General features: G+C 41.1%; 2 protein-coding genes across 3 annotated transcripts; one reads left to right on the top strand and one right to left on the bottom strand.

Moving 5' to 3' along the window:
* Positions 1-580: 580 nt before the first annotated feature.
* LOC129758512 (uncharacterized) lies at positions 581-18,894 on the top strand. 2 transcript variants are annotated; one of them, XM_055756021.1, is made up of 7 exons: positions 581-894; positions 1,775-1,839; positions 2,266-2,634; positions 7,108-8,223; positions 8,291-9,769; positions 10,091-10,237; positions 15,371-18,894. In XM_055756021.1, exons 1-7 carry the CDS (start codon positions 819-821, stop codon positions 16,475-16,477), a joined length of 4,359 nt encoding a protein of 1,452 aa, XP_055611996.1. In that variant the 5' UTR covers positions 581-818; the 3' UTR covers positions 16,478-18,894. The 2 variants fall into 2 exon arrangements, with proteins under 2 accessions (XP_055611996.1, XP_055611997.1); XM_055756022.1 differs by lacking the exon at positions 10,091-10,237.
* Positions 18,895-19,910: 1,016 nt separating this feature from the next.
* On the bottom strand, positions 19,911-24,932 carry LOC129758517 (terminal nucleotidyltransferase 4B-like). Its single transcript, XM_055756031.1, has 5 exons — positions 24,880-24,932; positions 23,937-24,565; positions 23,734-23,871; positions 23,015-23,655; positions 19,911-22,920 (listed from the first exon to the last, which is right to left on the bottom strand). The coding sequence occupies exons 1-5, from the start codon at positions 24,915-24,917 to the stop codon at positions 22,345-22,347; spliced, it is 2,022 nt and encodes a 673-aa protein (XP_055612006.1). The 5' UTR covers positions 24,918-24,932; the 3' UTR covers positions 19,911-22,344.
* Positions 24,933-26,362: the final 1,430 nt, after the last annotated feature.

Here is a 26,362-nt window from a genome sequence, read left to right as displayed (position 1 = left end):
TCAATCAATATCAAAAGATGAGATATTAGTATTTAAATAATTGCATTTTATTACTAAATGTTTTACAGAACATTTTCAGTTAGCTATCAAGGATTTTTAACATGCATTCTGGTCGCCTCGATCGAGTGCTCATGCATATTCCGACTGCAATTATACTTGCAGGCTGGCTGACTGAACGACTGACTGTGAGACTGACTCTGTGTCTATTTCGAATGTGCGCGTGTGCTCCGTGCTCAAGTAAACACACAGAATGTACCAACTTTTTTCTGCTATTTTGAAGCAAGCAGGTACCTGTGTAGTACCTACTTACGTCTATGATATGGCTATCTCTGGCACGGCTATGGTAGGCCGCCACATACACGGAAATCACGACGACCCTTTTCGGACCTGTCTGCCTGTTTGTATGACTTAAGCCATTAGAAAAGAGATAGAGGGAGAGCATGTGTTGTGTATGGTAGGCTGCGAGCACGTGGATGTGCGATAGATATTTCACCAGCAGCAACCGGGCCTAGGTAGTTGTGCGATGGGTTGCTCTGGCCTAAGCTTAAGTAATAATATACTCTGACATGGGGCCTCTGGGTTGTCGAGTCGAGTCGAGACACAGGACACAGGCCAGAGGAAAATTGGATTAGTATAAGCGTATTTTCTTGACTGAATTCACCATAGTTCGGACTTTTCGCCTGCTCTTTGGTCGTTTTCTTCAGTCTTTTTATTTATTTATTTCTCACTCCACGATTGTTGGCTAGCTGCGCGATCGATCGAGGAAAAAAGTGTAATTAAGCGTAGCAAGAAACGTATCAGGCTCCGAGGCCTCCGTTATGAGTGACTTATCACCAAATATTTGTTTTGATGCATTATCAGTGCTAAATAATAATGTACAGCTGGTCGAAAAAGGTAAGAGTTGCGAAAGCTTTTTTCTCATGGTACTGAAACGATTCGGTTTGGTCGTGTTTGGCCTACGAAAGTCGTTTTCCCCCGAAGGGTCGCGCAATGGGGTCGCCCCGAGGGGCCATCAGAGCCAACTCCAAAGCTGGCCGAGCTCATTAGAAAGTGCATTTGGTGGAGGCTTAGATCGGGGTCACGATTCTCGATAGACTGGTGATCGAAAAAACATAATCTGCGACCTTTTTTCTGCCAGGGAAGATCGTGCCTCGATCGAGTTTAGGCTGCCCTAAGTGGGTTGGAAAATTTATCGTTCGAACGAGGTTAAGTTGGCAACTTTTGGGAAAGTGGGCAGGGAAAAGTGGTATCCATTTTCTGACTTATTTTTCCGCACAACTTGGATTTTCTCGCACACACATTAGCGTGCGCACATAAGTCGTTTGCTCATAATATCGAACGTCGTGACACTAGAGGGTTCGCCAACAAGCATTACCAAAAAACCAGTCCGTCCGTTCGTCGTGAGCAGGTTTAGGTGGTGGGCAGACACAACACGGCTTTGTGTGTGGGTCCCAGACCGTAGTCACCGTGCTGCCCTGACAGCTGGCTGGCGAAAAACACTCTCACTCTCTTCACGAAAAACGGCCCTCGATCGCCAACAGGCCAATCTAACCAGCCAGCCAGCCAACATACCAAGATCTGGAACGAGCACCACAATCCCTGGATACTGATCTCTCTTTCTCTGTTTCTCTGTGTCTGCTGCCGTCGACGAAACTGGTCCTCCAATATTCCTGCTCTGACTGATTGTGGTTTCGGAACCGTATCTCGTATCAACCTGCGATCCACGGAAAACAACCACCAAATCCTGGGGCTCGTACCATCATCATGATACTAGTGTGCAACATATGTGGAGCCTCACATTATACCCAAAATTGTCCAGAATTCGCCAAAGGAGATCATGTAAGTAAAACCGAGTGTGTGTGCCAACCCTTCCTTCATTTATACCATTTATGGTAGTATGTTTGTTTTCACCCATTTGTTGAGTGAAATTCCACCCCCAGCGGGCGCCCACTGGTGGGGAGCCTTAAGCCCTACTGCCAGCTCGGACAGGAAGTGCAGCTTGACCTGATTAAATTATATAATTTACGCATTTTAATGTCCATGACAACATGTGCGCAGTCTGCTCAACCATTAGACGGTCTCTGCGCAGCTCGACGAAAAAAGTCAATATTTTTATACCCATGTTGCAGCCACTTTGCAAATGGACGGATCGAAACGATCGTGTTTTCTCCCATTCACAACATTACCGACCCCCATCATATTGTAAAGTAACAAGTAATCAACAATGTTTTCTCGTTTTATCTCCTGCCGCCCGGTCAAACCAAGGTCCCGGATAAGCCTTCGCTCAACCTCTCAAGGTCATCGGTGCCCAACGGGTTGCTCATCATGGACGGAGCGGACGGAACCAGTTGCGTAGTGACGTCACAGAAGTTTGCCAAAGGCACCCGCTTCGGGCCGTTGCTGGCGCAGAAATCGTACGCACCGATCAAGAACATCCCGTTTCCGCTGGTGCTCTTCGCCACTCCCTGCTACTACGGGGGCAGTTCGGTGGCCAACGAGCTGGACTTTGATCTGCAGACCCTGTTCAATGGACGCAACGTATATCTGGACACCAGGAACGACAACAAGTGCAACTGGATGATACATGTCAGCCTGGCGCGGTTTTCCAACGAACAGAACTTGATTTGCTACCAGGTATGAAACTATGTCTCAATTTTATTTCATTTCAACTTTGTGGACTAACTTTGAACTTTTTTTCTTACTTTTTAAATGTTTTTCAAAAATAATTTGATGCGGTTGAAGGGTCAAAATTATCAAAATTGAACAGTCCAAATATAAACACTAGTTAACAGCTTGGTCCTTAGAACTTAGATCGCTGAAGATCATTTCTAATTTAAAATCGGACGCTTTAGATAGGTATCCCGGAAGAAAAATTTGGCAAAAAAAATATCTAAAAAAAACTCAAAATATTTTTCTAAAAAAATGTACACAAGTTCAAATATCTGGAGCTACGCTACAATTTGAAATATATTTTTTCTTATAAGGCCGGAACAAATTTCAAACCCTTCTTTTGTCACTCGGAGTTGGGACATGGGGAAAATAAAAAATAATGCGAAAAACAAATAAACTGGAATGAATTGCACGAAAGCTTGTATACAAAAAAATTGCATACTATATCGTTGCACAGAACCTATAAATCAAGTAATTTTTAGCTTAGCTTAGCTTAGCTTGATTGACTACTCACATCCACCTTTAGTCATTGAACCCGAAATGCCACCTTAAACTATTACTGAAACTGCTTTGTTACATTTGTGTTTGACTTTATTCCATCATCATTAATACTTAAACATTTCGGATTCCATAACTGCAGGCGTGGCTCAGTAGAACGAATTCCACATCGCCAATGGTTGCTACTCCGTGATTGACCGAGGCCATAAATTTTGTCCAGAGGTCAAAAGAATCGTGTCTGGGATTGACAGCATATTCTCAATGAACAAAACTGATGCTCTCTCTTTATACATCAATAACGGCGCCGACCACGTCCTAGTAGTCAAAAGATAGAGGAAAATAAGAGAAAAGGATGAAAGAAAATAAACTTAAGCTTTAGGACCGAGGTCACCTCTGCATCCTAGCAAAACAATTTTGGTGTGGATGTTGGGAAAAGGAATATGATCAGGAGACACTTTTGACAAGTGTAAAGATCTATACATCTGAAGAGCATATTAAAATTTAACAAGAAGTTTAGATATACATACTTTTTGCATCAAATTCTTATACTTAGGTAAGAAAAGTAATTACCTTTCGATATCTTGAGGCTTGGTTTGATCAATCAATACTTTTTGATAAAATTTGTTCATAAATTGTATTGCTTTTGCAGCATAAAAATAGTGCGACATTCAATGGAAAATGGAATTTAGACTTGTCTTATTTTTTCTTATCTACCGAACTGGCTTGGCTGCCTTTTTTTAAATCTTTTTTAGACGTTCAAACTTCGAAAAAATATTCAATGTTCAATAATTTACAAAATGACCATTCTAAACTGAAGAAAATGATAATAAAGAAAAACACTTATCTTAATGAGTCCTCCGAAGATTGCCGTCTTTCACGAATGAATATGATCCAGGACCAGTCCGGAAGGCATAGCGATAGTTTCCTAAACTCAGCTGAGCACAATTCTAAATTCTTCAAGAATAATTTCATTTTCGGGAGCACAAATTTGCAGCCGAAAAAAAACACGTCATAAACGGTCACAGCCTACTCCTTCTCCCTATAAATCAAGTAATTTTTTTCTCGAAAAATTCAATCAAATTAAGAATACAAAAGGTGAAATAACTCCCATCTTACGAAATTCGTTATTTGGTCTTGTAATCTTTCAGATATTTGATATTTTTTTCGAAATTTACGTTAAATATTCCAAACTTTATATATTCCCCCCTGCATTTTGAAAGAAAAATTCAAAATTATCGATGCAGAGTCGTATTTTTTTTTTTAAGTAATCCTATAGTTCAATTTTTTTTATTTTAAAAATATTTTTTTCTTAACGGTTTCATAATTCATGCAGTAGAAGGAAAACTTTGAATATTAATTTAAAACAAAAAATCAAGAGGTTTCTCATCAAAATCGGTTGAAAATTGTGCAAGTTATGCTACTTCATAACTTACTTAAAAAAAAGATCTCCACTACTGGCGAAGCCAGCGTCTTCACTTGCTGCCAGCCAAGGTTTTCGTTAACTGTGCGGATTTCAGCGGTTATACTACGCTGCAGGAGCTTCTGGGCTTGCATCTCGATGGCCATCTAGATTCTAGTCAAGCGCCTCTCTGCAAATCTCGTTCTCGTCTCTTCGTAGCGTGTGCCCAATCCATCTCCACATACGTTCCCGAATCTCGATTTCTAACACCTTTTGATTAAACCGGCGATATAGATCCAGTTGCAAGAGCACCTAGCACGGATGATATTCCGCAGGCAGCGATTCACAAATACTTACAGTTTTCGCGTCTTTATCGCGCCTAGTTTAGCAGCCGTACAAAAATACGAATTTGACGTTTGAGTGGAAGATTCTAGTTTTTATTCGTAGACAGATCTGTTGAGACCGTCAGATGTCATATGTCGGAGACACGCAAACGCAAAACGGGCTTTTTGATCCGGGCCAGATCAAGGTCGTTGGCGAATGATTCACGGCAATTCTCGGTTTGGCCTACAGACGGTCGATCCAGTCAAGAGCTCATCCATTACGATAAGAATAGTATCGGAGATAAGAAACATCCTAGACTATCCTTAGCAATTACCTGGTTTTTTTTTATCCGGGAATTACCGAGAAAACGACTGCCAGATTTCCCGATCCCCAGGAATGAAAACATGTCGGAAAATCAGACACTTCACCGATTTATTTGACTCTTTTTAAACTACCAGGTCTGCGATCCAAAATAAAAAAAGGGCGTTCAAGTACTCGATAGTCCTCCTTAGAATTTCCATTCACGCGAACCCTTACTTTGATCCGGTAGATCTTTCTTGCAACTACCAGCTTCCGGGATACCGTTCCTCTCTGTCAAAACTCAGAAAAACGGTTGAACGATTTCATTGCACCGATGAGGGCGCTGTTAGCTCCGTTATCGTTCATTCGAAAGGGAATGTACAATTGAAGATCCTGATTTCTAAATCCACGGGGTCGTACACTAAGCGGAATAGCCTCCAGTAGCGTGGGACAGTCGATTCGCGATGTCAGGAGGTCGGCGACAAATGAGGTACGTGCTGCTTGTCTGCGGGCTTGAAGAGTGTCAATTTCTATAAGGCGGCATCGATTTTCGTAGCTAGGCAAGCGAAAAGGGGCTTGCCAGTTCAGGTGTCTAAAGGCATATCGCAAGAATCGCCGCTAAATGGCCTCAAGCCGATCGACACCGTTCTGGTAGTAGGGACACCAGACCAGGTAGTAGAGACCACACGTAATAAAACTGTTTGTATACATTTTGTTTCATACGACGTAATGAAAGCTTACGCGAGATTTGTTTACATTTGGCGCATTCGCGATTTTCAAAATTTATTATTGAAATGTACCTACAAATACCTAGTTATGTTAGATATGTGCTACTCAGATGGCCATTTCTCTAATTGCGGCAAAGTTTTTCAACCTCATACCGTTATTCTTGTTCGGATGGATCACGATAAGTTCGGACGTACTAGGTACTGAGTTTCCAATGGTTATCCCAAAATCGTTCCCGTATTCGTCGAGGTCTACGTTGATCAATCTGCTCTTTCTTCTTTTGGATGCCTGGTGATAATTATATTTGGTTCAATGCGTTGACTGAATAGCAAATGCAGATGAAGTCCCTTTATTCAGCGTGATCAATGTTAATCCTCAGGAAGGGAAACTCCCTTACAGCACAGCTCAAGACCATTCGTTTATAGGCTTGGTTACTTAATCATATTTATTAATTTAATATGTTCATTGACACGTGCGGCGAGATGAAACGCTTAATCATATTTAGCAAAACCAGTATGTAGAGTTTTCGTCGGCAACGGTCAAGATGAAAGAGGAGGTAACTTAGAGTAAATTCATGATCTGCGATCCGATTGCCGGGGATTATCACCTTTCATGTAACGATGAAGAGGAAACGTAGTTAGGATAATGTCCGTAAATCGGTAGTTAGGCCGCTAACTTTTGGTAAGCAAATTAATTCTATCGCTAAATTTTATTGAGATATTGGATAAGAATTGCATTTAGAACAAGACAGTTCCCTAGCAGCATTTTCTGTAAATGAACCCTTACGAATAATTCATAAACCACAAAGTAAACGGATAACAAAGGTCAGAGTGATCGAATTCCGGTAAAAGCTTCCTATCAACGTGAATAAGCCAACAATTCCCGTGAAGGTCTCTTAAGGAAATGTTACGCATGTCCATCCATTTTTTTTACTTCAGGTGGTTATCTTTTTTGGTTTAACAGGTGATACAGGCGTTAATGAAGGTCCTGAGAATTCATTATTTTAATAGATGGTGTCTATAGTCAATCATTACAATTTATTATTATTAAGTATTATTATTAAGTATTATTTTAAATAGCTATTTAAAAAAACTATTGCCCACACCACCATTTTTTGCTCTAAAACTAGCTTATTTGACTGTATTTTGTTATGATCGTCATTTTACGAGAAACCTAATTTCTGCTTACAGGAAAACGATGAAATTTACTACACGGCTATAAAAGATATAGAACTAGGAGATATACTACGCGTGTGGTATTCACGTAACTATGCAGCTAAAATCGGTGCGGCCTTGCTCGATCCGAGTCCATTTGATGTGTGCAATAATATTCTTCGATCGGTTAGTTTGGACTACGGTTTCGATCTGGATCCGCACCAAGGCTACAGCGACAGTTTCCCCTCAACATCCGGTGGACAGCTGTCGACCTCGGCCTCCTCGCTAATGATCGGTGGTGGAAGCGATATGAACAACAATACCAGTGTCGGAATGGGAGGGGCCGGACTCTGTTCAACGGTGGCCGAAATGGGCTCCAACTACGACAAGATCTCATTGCCACCGATAGACAGTCTAATGAAAACTACATCACCGAAATACACCAATCACTATAGTATGTTTGACATCGACTTGATTGCACCTCCGAATCCACACCACTCGGGATCACCATGCGACGATTTCAGCGCATTCGGTAGCCCATCTACTTCGCAAATGCATCATCATTCTAGTCAACAATCTGCCATGGCACAACAATCACACACGCTCCATTCGCACATTGTGAACATACAACAGCAGCAGTCACCTCAACAAACAATGCAGCAACAGCATCAGCAACAACAGCACCAGCAGATGCTGCACTCTGCCTTCACTGGTTATCACACTCTTCCCGAGGACACGCTGAGTCCTGCCGATCTGATCAACATTTCACTCGGAGCCAGTGACGTTAACATAGAGTTCGATACCTTCGGAACCGGCAACTTGATGGGAGCCTATGATGGGGGTAGCAACAGTGGTAGCAATCTCGGCGATTCCGGCATAAGCATCAGTGGCACCAGTCAAACCGTGGACAAACTGCACAGCCGATACTCGTCATCGACGGATTCGTTGGCCACAATCAACGACAATCTGGCCATGGTACCTATTCCGACAGTGAGCTCGGTTCCACCCGGTGGTGGTGCTTCGACTAGTGCCGATCCGGACGCCGACAAGAAGTTCCCTTGCGAGATTTGTCTCCGAAAGTACATGACCAAGTCAAATTTGGACAAGCACATGCGGAAGCATAATCTGTTTTTGTGCGTTTTCTGTATGAAGGTTTGTGAAAATTGTTAAATGGTTTGATTGGTAATGGAATTGGATTAATTATTTTTACTTTTTCTAGCTATTCCAACAAGCGGATGAGCTCAAGGATCACGAGTGTTCGGAGCGCAAGTCGAAAACCACCTATCTGCACTGTCCGAAATGCTTGAAGGTGCTGTCCAACTCGTGGTCCCTACAGCGTCACATGAAGATTCACAAGGATCCCAACGAAACGGTCGTGTTGAACAGCGCCGAAGAGTCGGGTGATAAAATTTTTATGGAACCAAAAGAGGAATCGATTTTCGATGAACTCGACTCTTCACAGCTGGACGATTTGAAGCCGAGCCTCGATGCGCTGGACGTCGTTCGGAATGATATCATGATAGTTGATGATGTGAGCAACGTCACTTTGATCGAGCCGGAACCGATAATAGTGCAGAACATGGAAATCGAACCAGTAGAGTGTACGATCGTCAAACCTCAACCACCAGTGGTCACGTTACCTAGTATCCCATCGATCCCGATCACCAACACAAGCTCGAGCAAAGACATGATCACCGATGTGCAGGCTGCAAACGGAAAACAGCTGTACAAGTGCATTGTTTGTGCCAAACTGTTCAAAAATCCAAATGCTTTGGAGAAACATCTCAGAAAGGTTCACACTGTATACACCGTCTCGAATGACTACAAGTCCGAAAAAAAGGTACTGACTCAAATCAATCAGAAGAAAACTTCTCCAATCAAACCAGCTATTGCTAAAGCTCTGGCAACTAAACTTACTCAGAAAAATAAGAAAATCGAGTCTACTGAACCGACTCCACCGGTACCTGCACCAATAATCCCCGAGCAACCGATCCACGTACCTCGTCAATACAACAAAAAGAAACAACCGACAAAAGCTACTCCCCCGCCTTATCAACCGTCAGTGAACTCAATCGCAGCGACAGATACCGGAACGATCGTTCCAGGCGGAGCAAACGCAAACGCAGCTGCTTCCAACAAATCTCACAGCATCATCATAATCTCGAACCTCGAGTTGACCAACAACAACCTGATCGATACTAGTCAGCTATTTTTGAACCAAAACGGCAACGCTCTAGGTAATAAGATAGACGTTAAAGTATTAAACTCCACCGACAAGTTACCAAAGTTGGTTCCGATCTCGAACCATGGCACACATCACTTTCATCAACCGACAGCGCTTCTACCGACATCGATTATACCGGCTTCAGCAAATGGGTCACAAACCACCATTGTACCAACTAGTCAATACCAGAACGTTTCGATTCCAACGCTGCAAGCCAACGCCGGCACGGAAGTGATCCTGGAAGGCTACACCGGAGGCACCGAAAATGGCGCAATACTGGACAACACCAACCAACACCAGTTGATCAACGCAGCTTCCACGTTCGTCAGCAATGCTGGTGAAGTGATCGCAGGGGACACGCAGATGATCACCCTCTCTCCCATCAAAAACAGTCTCGGTGAGAACCATCAGCTGATGTCCGTTGACGAGCATCAATCCGGAAACGCTAGTTTTCTCCATTCCGAGGATCTCTCTGTAAGTAACCGAAGAAACCAAGCTTCAGAACCCTGCTTCACTAACAGTTGTACATCCTAGCGTTTTGGGTGAGACCCACTTTCCCTAATAGCTCCTTCTCGATTTTTCCCTCAATATTCTAAGGTGTGCAATTGTATATTTTTCCTCCAACTTTTGCAATCCCTACCTCCTGTTACAAAAAAATTCCTTGTTTTTTGCGCTTTGATTAAGTGAACCCACTATATTTTCTATGAGTTGACTATGGCTTCTTCACAAAACAAAAAAAAAACAAAAACACAACAACACAAAACCTCCTATAAAACCAAAACAAACTCCAATTAGGCGGACGCTGCTTACGATAACACCAGTAACCCCTGCTGCGACGAGGACAGCGACAGCGGAAACCCTGCTAACCAAACATCTTCATCCTGCTCGTCGTCCTCCGCCACCAGCTATCCGTGCGAGGAGTGCGATCGCGTGTTTCCGAAGGTAATTGAGTGCTTTCTAGAATACCTTTTTATACATCTACCTACATAGCAGCTGCGTGTTACTTTTACACCTACTTGCATTTATCTTTTTCACTCTATAATCACCAGGCTGTTTATAAGGCGCTTGTTTGGTGTGTTTTTTTTTGTGTTTCTGCGATGTATTTTTTATAAAATAGTTTTTAGAAATTTTCATAAGTAACGATTGTAATGGATCAGAATACCTAAAAAAGGTGATCCTTATTTGAAAAAAATGACTTATCTTGAAATCCTGCAATGTGACTTGAATCAGGATTTTTGAGAGAAGCTATGCTATTGAATGATATCTTTTCGAACAAAATTATGCTCAGTATATCGCCATCTGGTGAGAGAGGTGAGAGGTGGGCCTATTGAAGCCTTCAAGAGAGCGGTGAAAGGACTTCAATAAACCAATTTTCACTGCATTTCGGACAATAAAATGGTTCTAAAATACCCTCAGGGCAAAGTGATTTTAAACTCGAAAAACGTGATCATGGACTTTTTGAAGACTCTTTCAGTTAAGTTATTCTAGTAGTAAAATCTCATGCATACAAATGAAACTATATGTTCATTAAAGTTGTAAGTGTGCCCTTTCTAATACAGGGTCCGGCAATTGAACTTGTACAAAACTTTAGGAGTGATTATTACGGAGTATACAAAATCGAGTTAGATGACACCTTGTCACCTTTTAACATTATATCTAAGATGTAGACTTTAACGTAGATGCGACTTTAACATAAATGCGACTTTAACGTAGTGCTTTGATTGCCTAGTTCCAGGCTGTGAAACGGTAGAAAGACATATTTCGTGAGTTGTCAAATGAGTGTATGTATTTTTTTTTATTTTGGCTCGCACTTGGAAGATACTTGGAGATCAGAAGTACCCAAGTATAGTATGGTGAAGATCATCAAGATGCACCCTGAGAGAATTTCTTGGCGTAGTTACACAAAATTGGCGATAGATTTTAATACACCGGATCAAAATCGCCGTCGGATCTTGGAAGATGATCTTTAGGCCCAGCCTTACAAGATCCTAAGATTTTAAGACCTCTCGTTTGAACAGAAGCAAGAGCGGGTAGAAAGGGCGAAGGCGCAGCTTACGCGGTCCGCGCATGAAAAATTTGGAGAATATCGTGTTTTCTGCCGATGAGTTCATTGCCGTTCAGCGGTTCGTGAAAAAAACAGAACTACAAATTTTGGTTGCCAGAAAGATCACGAACTTTTATTTTATTTACATAATATTCCGTCTCACGACATAACTTGACGAACATAATTCCTAAAATTCACTCAGTCCATGGCTACCGTTCTCCAATTCCTCGGGCACCCCACGTTCGCCAGATCACGCTCCACTTCGTCTAACCACCTCGCTCGTTGCGCCCCCGCTCGTCTTGTTTCTACCGGATTCGTAGCGAATACCTGTTTTGCAGGAGAGTCGTCCGGCATTCTCGCAACATGTCCCGCCCAGCGTATCCGGCCAGCCTTCACCACCTTCTGGATACTGGGTTCGCCGTAGAGTCGCGCGACCTCGTGGTTCATTCTTCGCCTCCACACTCCGTTCTCCTGTACGCCGCCAAAGATGGTTCTTAACACTCGTCGCTCGAATACTCCGAGTGTACGCAGATCCTCCTCGAGCAATATCCATGTCTCATGCCCGTAGAGAACAACCGGTCTAATGAGCGTCATATACAGGTTACATATCGTGCGAGGGCTAAGTCTTCTCGACCGCAGTTGCTTGTGGAGTCCATAGTAGGCACGACTTCTGCTGATAATTCGCCTCCGGATCTCACGGCTGGTGTCATTGTCTGCGGTCACCAGTGAGCCGAGATAGACAAAGTCTTCGACTATCTCCAGCTCGTCGCCGTCGATCGTGACCTTGTTATTACTGGACAAGCGGGTTCGGTCGGTCTCGGATCCGCAGGCCAGCATATACTTCGTCTTGGACGTATTAATCATCAACCCAATCCTTCCTGCTTCGCGTTTCAGTTTCCGGTAGATCTCCTCCACCGCCGCAGTTGATCTGTCGACTATATCAATGTCATCGGCAAAGCAGATAAGTTGACGGGATCTGTTGAAAATCGTGCCCCGCATTTCGCCCACCGCTCGTCAAATAACACCTTCTAGCGTCACGTTGAACATCATGCTGGATAGACCATCACCTTGTCGAAGCCCCCTGCGCAATTCGAATGAACTCGACAATTCACCCGAAGTCCGCACACAGCACTGCGTTCCATCCATCGTCGCCTTGATCAGTCTGATCAGCTTCCCGGAAAAGCCGTTCTCGTCCATGATTTTCCGTAGCTCGTTACGGTCGATCGTGTCGTATGCGGCTTTGAAGTCGATGAATAGATGGTTTCGTAGGGACTTGGTGTTCCCGGCATTTTTGGAGGATTTGCCGTAATGTGAATATCTGGTCCGTCGTAGACCGTCCCTCCATGAAGCCGGCCTGATGACTTCCCACGAATCTGTTTGCTTGTGGCGTTAGGCGGCGGAGTAGGATTCGGGACAACACTTTGTAGGCGGCATTGAGGACAGTGATCGCCCGGTAGTTCTCACAGTCCAATTTGTCGCCCTTCTTGTAGATGGGGCATTTTACCCCCTCCTTCCACTCCTCCGGTAGCTGTTCTATGTCCCAGATCCGGACTATCAACCGGTGTAGGCAATCGGCCAACTTGTCCGGGCCCATTTTGATGAGTTCAGCTGCGATGTCATCCTTCCCAGCCGACTTGTTTCTATTCACGAAGATCACGAACCTATGCAAACGTATTAAAGGCCACAAGACGACATAAATCTGTCTTATTTAAGGTCTGGGTCGGAATCGGCCGTACTTTCCTGGTGAAGATCAACCGAACACCCTGAAGAGGATTAAATCAATCAATTTACGTACCGAAAATAGTTCTATGGCATGTCCTCGAACTGTGGACACGTCCCAATTTTGGTTTTGGTTGGTGGTTTTTCAGCAGAACTTCACATTGGCTTACCAAGGAAAGAGGTCCCAATTTTTGTGTGGGATTTTTTTTAAGGGGTTAATTTCGAGTACGGAGTGGTCGGGGAGTTCGCCGGACCTGAACCCTATGGACTTGGCTATCTAGCGTATACAGAAGGCAGAAGCAGGGGCGAAGTCTACTCCACAAAACATGACGGGTTGGAAGTTCTGAAGCGCCATTTAGTTGAGTCCTGGGATAAAATACCACAAAAACCACCTGCGGTCTTTTTTAAAAATGTGCCTTGAGCTTCTGCAGCGAGTGGTTAAGCTCGAGGACAAAACAAATCGAAAGGCGCCAAAGGATTTTGAAAATATTATCTGTTTTGATGTAAATCGTATTAAATTTGAAAGAAAAAGTTTTTGTTTTGATCAAATTATTTGTTAGTTCCAATGTAGCACTTCAATTGCCGGACCCTGTACATATATTTTAGTTTTGATATGTTTGCAACTATCAGAGATATTGAACGATGAAAACATTTTAAAAAGAAATCACCCAAAAAGTACCGCTAAACTTAAAAATAATGTCTTAACACCTGCAATAAGTTGTGTAGTTTTACAATTGTCACAACTCTCTCATAAAAAATTGGAAACTCGCTTCGAAAAAAGTTAAAAAAAACTTTTCGTTTTTTGAGGTTAGTTTTTGAAAAAAATGTCTTTAAAACATGTCGTTTCAAAAGTTTGAAATTTTATGATCAACAACTTTTTTGAAGACATCATAGTGATAAAATGATAAATACAAAAAATTGAAAAATTAGCTCACTTATAGGTGAATTGATAAGGAAATAATTTACAATAAAATATGCGCATTTTAAAACAATGAAACATTGTAGAACATATGTATCATAAAGCTATTTTGACATTTAAGCCTTCAAAAAGCCCATGATGACGTTTTTAGAGTTTTAAACCACTGTGCATGGAGGCGATGAGGTCTAAAATATTGAGAAAGGGGGCGGTTAGCCAAAAAGTTTGAAAACCACTGATTTAGGTGCTCTTCACCCAGCTTCAAGTAACAGTTTTTGTTATACTATGGTCTACATGATTGCTTGAAACTTATCTTATAAAACTTCTCAAAAATCCTACGCTTCATTAGAGCTGCAATTAAGTCACCATTTCAAAGCAGACATTTGTTTAAAACATCTACAAGAAAGATTTTGTTCGTTGATTTATGGTTTTATAGCATAGGTTCGTGCCTAAAACTTTCCTGTCTCCTGACAAAACTGTTTTCAAGGCTACGCAATATTGAAATATGTGTAGGTCAGAAATGGTTCAATTCCTGGAGTGCTATTTTGATTAAAATCGTCATTTCATAGGGCCTTATTACATAAGACGAGTCGAATAACTCGACTCGACTCCAGTCACTGTCGAGTCGAGAAAAAAGTCGTATTACGGTAGTCGAGTGAAACAGCTGAGTCACGAACCTTCAAGCACTCGACTCAGTCGAGCTACTCGACTGAAGTTCGACTCGACTCGACTACTGTAATACCAAAATGACTCACTCGAGTAAAATGACTCGTGACTCGTCTTATGTAATAGTCGAGCTACTCGACTGAAGTTCGACTCGACTCGACTACTGTAATACCAAAATGACTCACTCGAGTAAAATGACTCGTGACTCGTCTTATGTAATAGGGCCCATAATGTTTAGTTTTTCCTTCACTTACATCTTGAAATAATTTCGAAAAAAAAATTATACCTTGATGATATTCCGTAATATGAGGTGGTATGAATAAGAAAATAGCAATTGCTTCGATAGCTTTTACTTAACTCGAACTTTAGAATGGCAAAATTTGAAAGCATTTGCTCAACTGGATATGAAAAAGCAGAGTAGAACATTTACTTTCAACCAGCTCCGGATAAAAAATATGCATGCCATTCGAAGTATTTGACTCACAAAACTGCTCGAAAATAGCAAAAGCAATTACTAGAGCTTTATTCATATCAGCCATGAAATCGTTTTAAAACAGCTGTTGAATCTAACGGGTATACGTATTAAAAAAAAAACACGCAAATTCAATCAATCATTCACGAATCTCTCGAAATAAGAATCAGGTTGGAATTAGAAACAGTTAGAATAATGTTGATTATCAATTTGAAATCAAAAACCATCTAACAGACTTCCCCTTTTCCTATCGAACAGAACTACCAGCTGAAGCGGCACATGGAGATCCACGATAGCACCTACTACATGTGCCCCTACTGTGACCGATCGCCGCTCAAGGCTAAAACCTCGGTCCGGAAGCACCTCAACACGGTTCACCCGGAACGGGCTCCACCGAAGGAGGAAATGAACAAATTCATCGCCACGCTCGTCGTCAAGGATGAGAAAATACTGGGAGAGTTGTACGCCAAAAACGAGCGTAAAATAAGGAACAAATGCGCAAAGCTGCAGGCCAAGCAACTGCAGCAACAGCAACAACTGCAAAAGCAGCAGCAACAGCAACAACAACAGAATCGAGTGATTGTAGCGAGCACACCTGTACTGAATCAGGTGGAAGAACAGCAGCACACCATCACACCGGAAGATATGTTGAATGTATACCCGAGCAGCAGCAACAATAGCAGCGACGTTGGAAGAAGTGTAGTAGGAGATCAACCAGGCGGAGGACAGTCTGTGTCGGTAGTCTACGAACCGGTCAAGGATGGTGGTAAGATTGGCAACGGGACTAATGTAATTGTAGAAATCAAGAGTGAGGAAGGGGACAGTGTGTTGAAGCGGAAATCGGATGAAGTGCTTGGTGCGATACAGCGAGGAAATGGTTCGACCTCGACCTTCGATGACAACAAGAGGGTTAAGATGGTCGATGTCGGTGGTCGACAGGAGGTACGATACATTGCCACGGCTACGGCAACTACCACAACAGCCGGCGGCGGCATAAATGGTGTCCTGAAGTACATGCGGAAGAAGTCGGTCGGCATTGGCGAAGGCAGCAGCAGTAGCGGCCAGGCGATGCATCCTCCCAGTGGCAGCAATGGAACGATGGACAATCAGATGATTCTGGACAACCTGTTCGATAACATTTCAATCGAAAACTACGAATTCGACGATAATACATCGATCCAGTCGTACAATTTGATCGACGAAAGGTTCAAAACGTCGTTCGATCAAATCCAGGAGAAGCTGGACGCTGAGCTGTCCTTCGACGAAGAGCAAATCAAGTGGCAGAACAATCTGATGACGAACGATTCGTCCAACGAAATCGGCGACAAGCTACTCAATGTTGAGGAAAACATTATGTTAATCTAGTTTCGTTCCGGTTGCGGATAGGGACCGAGTGGGGAGAGCAGAATGACCTTATTTAAATGTCAGTTTTGTTTGCGTTCTTAATATTTTATCACTGTGTAGTAGCATCGTCACACTCGTATAGTGGTGGTACTTTGAAAAACTTTTCTCTCTCTCCGTACACCAGTTTTCTGCTTAAACTACCCGATAGATTCATATATTTATTATTTTTATGATATATTTATTTAAACAAAAATTGGAAGTGAGGAAACGTCAATTGTGTGAATGTTCAGTATGACAGCAAGAATTAAGGCATAACTGCCTTTGATTGAAAGCTAGGCTCTAAAATACCTAAACGAAAATAAAACAATTTCTAAGATAAGTTCTATTTATCTGCTAAATTATGAGTCAAAAACAAAAAAAAACTTTCGTGATTGTGCGTGCCTGTTTTATTGTCGAATAGAGAGGGGGGAAACTTAACCACTCTCACTAAATTTATAGAACTATTGAATGGTGAATAGCATCCAAACAAAAAAGAGGGCACACGCTATTCAAACTACGCAGCAGGTACTGCACTTACTTTTATACATGTTTCGAAATACTTTGCTTGCATTAAAATACAACAAAAACAACCCTAGAAGCTTTATGCGTTTGGAAGAATACTGTTTCTAAAACAGGTTAACGTCACTTCGTTGAACCATGGTAAAGTAAAATTTTAGGCACTGCACTGTTAAAAGTTAAAAATAATACTCAATTCAGTCTAAAAAATGTTTCCTTGGCGTTTGTTTTAATTCGTTTATGAATTTTGTTTTAATAATTTGTGCTTATTTCGAAAAAAATAAATTCCAAAATTTCTATTCAGCAATATTTGTGTTCCCACTTTACCACGGTTCGATGAGAAGCTTATACTGAAATCGCATTCTTTAACTTACTGCTGGCGTTCTTTTCTTCAAATGCATATTTCAATGCCACAATCAGTAGCTGAACATAATTGAACAGAGAGCGACAAAATCGAATTTAGTCAAATCTATGATATTGTATCCAACTAGCCGATATGAATAGGAAATTAGCGACAAACAAAAACTGAGAGGCAGGCAGCTTAGCACAATTTTTTTTAAACACAAGAAAATAGTAAAATATGACGACGACACCAAGTGCCATTCTTGAAGAGGATTTCCCAACGATTAGGAAAACAAAAGTTATGGAGATACTAAACGGAAAATTTATGAATTCCGAGTGCTTTGTTACACCAGCCAAGAAAATTTAGATGAATTCTTGAAACTTTTTTCTTACTAAAGAAAAGCACAATCACTTGCGTGAAGAGGATTACGAAACGAAGGTTAAAATAGTGTAGCAGGATGGCGAAATGGCTAAGAATGGATGAATCTCCCCGTAAGAAAGGAAAGTCGAAACAAACATATGCTATTGTATAGAGAAAATTGTGAATATAGAGAGATTGTTAGAAACGTGCAACTGAAAACCAAAGCTGGAATGATTGTTGTTAAACCGTGTACTGTTAATATTACCTATATCAACGCATAATTGAACTATGTATTGTTTATTGAAGTTTGCTCTCCTTACAAAATATCGAAATATCGGAAAAATCCAATCACAAACAATAAGCATATAATGAAAAAGCAAGACTTAGTGTTAAGCACCGATAACCAAGAGAGATTATACGCAGGGGGTCATTTCCGCTTTCTGTTTCCTTACAACACAAAAAAAAGAAGAACGGAGGACCAAACCTCACACATACCAGTGTTTTACTATTGTTTCATCAAATGGTTTCATTTAAGCCAACTTTTCTTGCATGTGGTAGATAGTAGCAAACCCGCGAGCTTTTGGTTTTATTGTTTTAACTTATTGCGCAAAGTGCTATTTATGGTTTCTGTAGAAAATTCCACATACGGCAGCATATAGGAAAACAAAACTTCACAAACATTCAAAATGAGAAGGACTAATTGATGATATGTAATGAGAATTTTAACAAAAGGAAAAATACATTTTCGAGAAAATGCAAATGAAACGCAGCCTCTTAACGAAACGCAAAGACAAAACCAACTTAAGAGAGCAATATAGAAAGAAATACAAAACCAATCCAAAGCATATATAGAAAAAGGGAAAACAAAACATACTTTCGTGCTAAATCGAATCGAAAACTTGCGTTTTTAGAGAAAGCAAGGCTAGGTAGCCCGCTGGCTGGCAAGGCCACAAACAGAGAGAGCGAGACGATTATTTATATAAAATAATAATGAAGAAAAAAAAATCAAGAATGAGATGCATATTAGAGTGTAATAAGTTATAATTTGTTGTTCACGTCGTGTGTAATTCTTATACCTTAAACCAAAACCCCCAACAAAACATGAAGCTTTTTCTTTATGGTTATACATTTTTTTCCTGTGCAACATGAATGATAGTAATATCTCTATTGGAATAAAAAGGTCAACATTTTTACTTGAACTTAGTTCATCATGTGCTGGTGTTTGATTTTGTCCGTTGTGTTATCACACCCAAATCCATATTTTTGTCTCACATGATTAAACCATTTCCGTTTTAAGACCGCCAAGGTAATATGTGAAAGGTTTGCTTATGATTTAATAGGAAAGCTGTAATATTTCGCATCAGTTAACCATGGTTAACGATAAAGCTTTTACACGTAGCTCAACCATGTAACAACTGAATAAAAATACGATCTACAATTTTAACGTTCCTTTATCGACCGAACTGATTAGCCATCGCTAGAACGAAAACAATGTTTCAATGCATGGTTGACATCTAGCGGAGACTAGCGGAAACACGTGCTCCTTTTTTTGCTAAAGCAGCTTCAATGAAATTACTTGCTGAACTCTCAAATCCCTCAAACAAACAAAGGTTGAAATTGTTGTTTCATATGTTTCATTTCATAAGAGTTTGTTTGGTTTGATATATTGAGTTTGACTCATACATCAATTCTGTATAACTTGAACAAAGTCGAGTAAATTTTACTAGGTAATACGAAAAAGATTTAAAAAAATTATCTAGTGTTAAAAATTACAGAATTTCTGTACTTACTTTACCACCAAGGCCAAGGTCGATGTTGCTTTTGGTAAAAGGAACCCGTTCGGTTTTCAGCTCATATAACCTTGCTCGATGTAATCCACATAAATTATGTATGTAGTTGGTTCCAGGTGGGTTGGCTTCGAGATTCTTCATCAACGGGATGCTGCTACTGTCAGATATCCGTAAAACTTGCCTACTAAGCCTTTTGATTTACTTGATTCCGTTTGCATGTCTCTTCTAGTTGAAAATTCGGGGAGCACCGTGATGGAGAGCAATCTTTTTTAAACATTAAACAATAATTAACCTAAACGTACACATAATTTACATTACGCTCACAGAAGTTTAAGCCTAAGTTTGATTTCGGTAGTCCTAGACAAAGCACTGAGAAAGCATGGTCTTTCAACCTGGTATTTTCCTGTGTTTTTTGGCTTCATCGCCATTTGAATTTTCGATTTTTTTTGGGCTTCTCTTTATTTACATAATAATTTTAACTTTTTTCACTTATTCGATTTAAATAGTATTTTACAGATAAATTACAAATGTGGGTTTTCTTTTACGGTTTAATAAGATTTAATATATTTAAGATTTTGTACTCAAAATGACTGCTTTATGTGTTCTTTTTCTTTCATTATCTTGTTGTTCGTTCATGTTGCAAGCAATTCTTGACCAGGCCAGGTCCGGAGTACTTATGTAATTTTGCTATATAATTGATAAATCCAAAACAGTTACGCATTCAATTGCTGTGGCGAGCATTTCTTGGGTAGAACTAAATATTCGTTATCATCACAATGCTAGCTTTTGATATTATCTGAGCTCGTTGTTTTTTTTTTATTTTTTCAAAATCGAAATTCAATCATATAATGATTTAACTACGATTTTCTTATTATGAGACAAATCACAATTCTATACCAATCATATTTAGGGCTGACATTATTCGACATTACACATAAATATAATCATTATGTAGGTTCAAGTTTAAACGAGGAAAGTTCGGAGTTAAATGGAAAAATATATTTTTTTCTAGAAAACTAAGCGTAGAAATACGAGGATACGAGAAGAAATGAATCATGATCAAGTATTTTAAAATGTACAGTTGAGTTGAAACCATTCTTTTATAATGTGCCTTATTTTAGGTTTGAGTAGAAAGAAATCATTCAATAGACTAATATACAACAGATACAGTTTCGATAAGTTAAGCATTGCAACAAAATATTGCACGTACACTAGTGAAACAGAAAGCTTTTCGTTTCAATTGCAAAAACTTCCAACTTAATTTCCCTCAAGAGGAAAAATAGAAATAAAAGGTTGAATTTTGATTTGCCTTAGGGTTATTAAGTATGTTTCAGAAGAACAAATTTGATGTATTTTTTTTTTTCAAATCAACTGTGTGTCAGTTAAAATTCTGAAATCCAGCTGTTTTTATGTTTCCTTTCTGCTGATCAATTGCATTATTGTTTTTCTCTATGAACTCGCAGAGAGGAACATGTTTTCTCGATTCAAAATCGTTAAAAGTTTTTTTTTAATTCAGAAAGCATTTTGATGCAATTGGATAAGTTTAGTTTTGTATGTGTTTTCTTCGGCCAATTTATTTTTATGAAAAAATTATTCGTTTTTTTCGTTTCTTCTATATTTGATAAAACTCATTACATAATATGTTTTTTTCGGGAAAAAATGAATACTTACTACATTCAATGATCGTTAAAAGCCGTATTATATGACACAGAGAAAAAAAAATAGGATAAAGAATTTTTGCAATTGAAAGAGCCCTTTAATCCGTGCTAGCAATGATAACGATATACTTAATATCGGCAAAGTTGCGATAACTGGCCTGTGTGATTCTGATCCGATTACCGCACTTTAGGCGGTAATCACCTTGCTGCTGCTGTCCCTGCTCCCTACCTACTAAGGTATTGTTTGTTGATGGTAATTTCGCTTGGACCTTTCGGCATAGGTAGCTTCTTAGCTTTTTTTGTATGAAAGAGTACAGAATAATATTCATTTTTACACAACATGATCGGTTCAAAAACTTCCCTCCAAACTCTAGAAGAATCTAGTTTTTTTTTCTGTTATAGTGTAGCTTTAAATGAATCTGTCTGCTTGATTTACTCTATTGATAATAGCAAAAACAAGTGTTTGCCTGTGAAACATTGATTAGTTTTGTCTTATGCTTGTGGATGATGTGTTTTTTTGTTGTTGTGTGTGGTTGGCAATGTGTCACATGGTTTATAATGAGAGAAAGGTTGAGTTACAATATTTTGCAACGGCTAAATCTCGCTGGATAATCATGTTCTATCACGCTTATTGTTATAGGTTTTAGCACTTACTGATAGCTTAACTGGCATAAAGGTCTATAAGTTGCGTCTGACTATTGTTTTTTTTTTAATTTGCTATGTTTCCCCAACAGCAGGAATACAGCGCACACGTCCACATTGTCCAAATTCGGTTGCGGGCAGTGAAATTCTACAGGCGGTCTTCGATATGGATAGGGACACTGTCAAGAGCGTAGCCTTAGGACAGGAAAACGATAACGAGAACTGATCATAGGGGAGTGGACTGGATAGATATCGATGTGCTATAACTTTTTCATATCTAGTCTACACTCACTACACGTATGATTATAGTTGAATTACTATACATTTTGCCGAATCCGTATACTAGCTTAATTCTAGTACATCCTGCTCAAAATGATGGCCGGAACGCCGGAAATGGCGAAACTTATACATATGTAGAAAAAATATGTATTTTCGATCAGCTAGGTTGCGTCATTCCTTCCGCGGAACACAGCTGCTCGTTCCAAATCCCTACAGGCAATAGTGCACGTAACGGGTACAGTGCTGGTGCCGCGCATGCTATCATCGACTATCCATTCCGCTGCCACTGTTACTACCGCTACCCTTGTTGCCTTTATTGTTATCGGTTGGAGAAATGGTCTTTTTGCGCTTGGACGACGATGAATTCACGGCCGCGTTCACTGCGTTCTGGACGGCCTTTTTGTTCAGACTATAGAGCTGCTGGGAGGGAAGTTGGCCGCCAGATTTCGCCAGATCCTTACCGTTCGAGCCACTGACAACTCCTCCTCCAACAATGCCGCCACCGTCACCGCTTCTCATTAGCACGTTATTGTTGTTATTGTTCTGGCCTTGGTGCAATAGGTTTTCGTCCTTGCTGTGGTTCTGCTGGCTAGCACCGGTCATGCCCATCATGTTATAGTGCATTCCGATCACTGCCCGCCGGTGTTTGCTATTGTGTCGCACCAAGCCGTTATTATTGCCGCCGCCCCCGGTCGATTGTTGTTGGTTATTGCTAACGTTGTTGTTGTTCTGGTTGCCCATACGCTCTGAGCTGCTTCTGGCGGTGTAAACATTGAGCGGAACATTTTTACCGGTACCCATTTGATGCGGGGATGAAGTACTGCGACGGTTATTGATCTGAAATGGCGGAAGCGGAGATGGTTAGGTGTTTTGAGTTGAGACATGCTGTCTTTTAAAGTTAAATTTTAAAAATAATAGCCCTTCTACTCACGTTATAATTGATCATTTGATTTTCGTTCAACCCGTCTAATGCCTGTTGCTGCTGCTGAACCATGGCGTGATGCTGATCCTCGATCAGTACCTCATGCGGGTGCGATGGCGGTGGAATATGGGAGGTGAGGAGAACAACGGGACCGCCGCCACCGATTTGGCTGTTGGGATGGTGGTGCTGAGGGTGTTGCTGATGTTGCAGGTCATGTAGTTCCGGTGATCGGTTTATACTCGTCGGTGAGATGTCCCGGGAGATGGAATGCGAGTCCCCGTCGCTGTCCATACTTTCTTCAGAGGTGTCCACATCCGAGAGGCTGTTCCTCCGTCGATTGTTGATGTTATTGTTGTTGCTGTAGAGTTGTTGCTGCTGTTGGAGTTGTCCTTGCTGCTGCAGGTGTAGTGGAATATGCGGGTTCAGGGGATCGTTCAGTATCGTTGGCACTATGGTTTGGGCCGCTATCAGTCTATGCTCGAAGGTTTCCTTGATCCACTTGCGGTAGTCTATGACCTCGTCCGTTACCCGAATTATCCTTCCGAGTATACTCTGACGGTTGCATTCGTTGAGATATTTATTTAGCGGGGAAACGGCCTGCATCAACACGATGTAGGCGTACTCGAAGGCCTGTTTCACCTGAAGGGCACCTGTTGGAAAACGGAGAAAACGATTATCAACTATACCTTAAGTAATGCGACATATTTTGATAGAACGTTTTGCTTTACCGTACGACGATCGTCCGATATCGTTGCCAGGTGTAAGCGGGTCTTCGATGCACAGTAAACTCGGTCGATGGCCATCAACCATTTCACGTTGCAACTCTTCTTTGGGAATATACCGTCCTCCATTTTTAACACTAATTCCTGTTGAATAAGACACACAAATTAGCTGATCTTTTAAAAATCAGATTGAACGATTTCTAGCTTACCAGTCTTCATGTAGTTAAATTTTCGCCCATAAAGTTCGAGAAACTCCATCAGCAAAACACCAAGGTTCGTGGTCTGCTTCTGATTGGCCCTCGGGTGCAGCTGTAGGAAGCTGATGCACATCAGAATCAACGAGTACGAGGAAATGCCACCGGTGAAAACCTCGTTCAGATCGCGTTGCAGCAGGAACTGTTTTAGCACCAGCACCAGCTTGGCCAGCACCGGGTACTTGGATTTAAACCCCTTAATCAGTTCGGCCGACTGCACGCCGGACTGCATGTTGAAGGAAATGTCTACCTTGACCTGGGTTTCCCGGTCCGTTAGCTTGACAATCGGAACCGATGCTTTGTCCAGCACCCGCACCGACATCGGCTCGGCAATACCCCGGCTGATCAGTTCATTTTCCAGGGTACGCAACGGCAGCTTCTCCCAGCGTCCGATGACAACGAGATCTATATCACTGGTAGGCAGATAGAGTCCGGTACGGAACGATCCGAACATCTCAACCCGGGCCATCGGCCAGAGATTCAACACGATGTTTTCTATCCGGGCGACCACCTGTACCCTTAGCGCATGCTCCGTCGGTGTCGGTATCATGTGGGCGAAGAACTGCTCGATCTCTTGGTGTAGTCTGGAAGAAAAGAGGCAGAGAAAGAAGGAAAAACAATGAGCCAAATGTTTACTCGGTCGAAAATTTCCAATTTAGAGCAGAACCTGTAACGCACACATAACCTTCTACGGGGATCGGTAAATGTATTCGCCGGACATCGGCAATGGGGATGGTAATGACGCGTGTTTTTTTTCTTGCTGCTTCGTCTGACCAGATGACCCGTTGAACTGACCAAAAACGGGGACAATACCTGAGGCGAGCAATGAATCAACCGCCGACACACGATGACATATGCGGCTAAAAATAGTGGGTCTTGTTTTGGGAGTTCAACTTACTTCGGGAAAATGAGATGTTTGCTTAGAAGGCATAACATGTAGATAAGCTTTTTTTTTTATTCTCATGCGGAAATTGATAGTTTAAAAATATTTTATCCACAAATATCTTTTTTAGGCAGATCGGCTGATATTTGATAATCCTAATAATACCAACCCTATAATCTACAATATGAAGTCATAAAAATCCAATCAGGCACAGAATGGAATTCGTTTCAACCTTCCTCGATAAATATGATTTAAAAATTTTAGTCTGTCGTGCAGTTTAGTCGTTCAGCAATGACAAACAAATTGTGCATCTTCCGCCGATCCATTGGTTGCAACAACAACCAAAAATCCCAAACTAGGTAGGTAGATTCCTACAATGGAAATCTGAATGAAAATTGCCGTATAATAATAATAAACGACCCGATCATCAATGCCACGATGAATAAGTCTGAACGAGGGAAGACCTTGCTCACAGATTTACACGTACGTTTTGTTGCCAAAAGATTCACACATTTTAGAGCATATCGCATCGTTCCTTAGTAGCGCGTCGTCAACGTCTGTCATAGCCGTGGGTTTGTCGCAGACCGGAACGTCGTTGTAGTGTTATGCTAAATTTAGAGAAGTTTATGTATAATTAGTTGAGGATTTAAGGGAACAGTTCCTCATTTTTCTCGATAGTCGCAAAATAATATTTATGGGAAGTTTAAGAGATTTCCTGAGAAAATCCATTTTCCTTAAATTTAATCTTTATAGGAAAAAACACCTATAAAAAGCGGATTAGCTTCATAAATGTATTGGGCAACGAGTTCAAAGACAAGACAAGACCTAGATTATGTTGACAATTTGCCTGAAAAGTTGGAGCAGTTACCAAGGACCGAGTGAATTTGAGGAATATTGTTGACCAAGTTATGTCGTGCTGGAGCAGAGCGTATCTGAGAAATCATCTACTCGAAGAAAGCAATTGTCGACTATGCTGCGTACAAGAGCACAATGACACTACATTTGGAAGCATTGGGAGCCATACCATTATGTGGAGACAAAGTTTGAAGTACATCGATATCTTTTTGAAGAGCACAGCAATCAACTAGCGATGTAACAGTACGAAAATTGTTGAGATCGTCGGTGTACAACAGCTTCTTTGATTCAATGCTGGCGCATAAATCGTTGATAAAAAAAAAGATTAACGGCCCCAGATGACTTCCCTGAGGAACTTCAGAAGTGATAAGACAAGGGGTCGAATTCACATGACTTAGAAGAACATAAGCAGTGCGGTCTGTTTAGTATGTATTAATATTTGTCTGGATATGAGTTGACCCATTTGCAAAGTCAATCAGGTTCTTAGACCAATTTGTGCGGTACTTTATCAGAAGCCTAACTCATGTCTACATAAATTAGGTAGCGTTATAATTAAGTATGGAGGCTTGTTTAATTTTGAGCGTGTAGTGATTGGGTTAATTCGAGCCAAAATTCAGTGTTTAGAATTAAGAGTGCGCAATGT

This window comes from Uranotaenia lowii, chromosome 3, assembly GCF_029784155.1.
Source record: "Uranotaenia lowii strain MFRU-FL chromosome 3, ASM2978415v1, whole genome shotgun sequence".
Lineage (NCBI taxonomy): Eukaryota > Metazoa > Arthropoda > Insecta > Diptera > Culicidae > Uranotaenia > Uranotaenia lowii.
Note: the sequence above shows the minus strand (reverse complement) of the source record. Positions and strands in the feature narration are given on the sequence as shown.

Excerpts from the sequence above, each read along its gene's own strand:
- LOC129758512 (XM_055756021.1), top strand. The coding sequence starts at position 819 with ATGAGTGACTTATCACCAAATATTTGTTTTGATGCATTATCAGTGCTA. Across the intron at positions 1,840-2,265 it reads AATTCGCCAAAGGAGATCAT|GTCCCGGATAAGCCTTCGCT; the intron begins GTAAGTAAAACC and ends GGTCAAACCAAG. Across the intron at positions 2,635-7,107 it reads AGAACTTGATTTGCTACCAG|GAAAACGATGAAATTTACTA; the intron begins GTATGAAACTAT and ends TTCTGCTTACAG.
- LOC129758517 (XM_055756031.1), bottom strand. The coding sequence starts at position 24,917 with ATGTTATGCCTTCTAAGCAAACATCTCATTTTCCCGAA. Across the intron at positions 23,872-23,936 it reads ATTTAACTACATGAAGACTG|GAATTAGTGTTAAAAATGGA; the intron begins GTAAGCTAGAAA and ends CTTATTCAACAG. Across the intron at positions 23,656-23,733 it reads TATCGGACGATCGTCGTACG|GTGCCCTTCAGGTGAAACAG; the intron begins GTAAAGCAAAAC and ends GTTTTCCAACAG.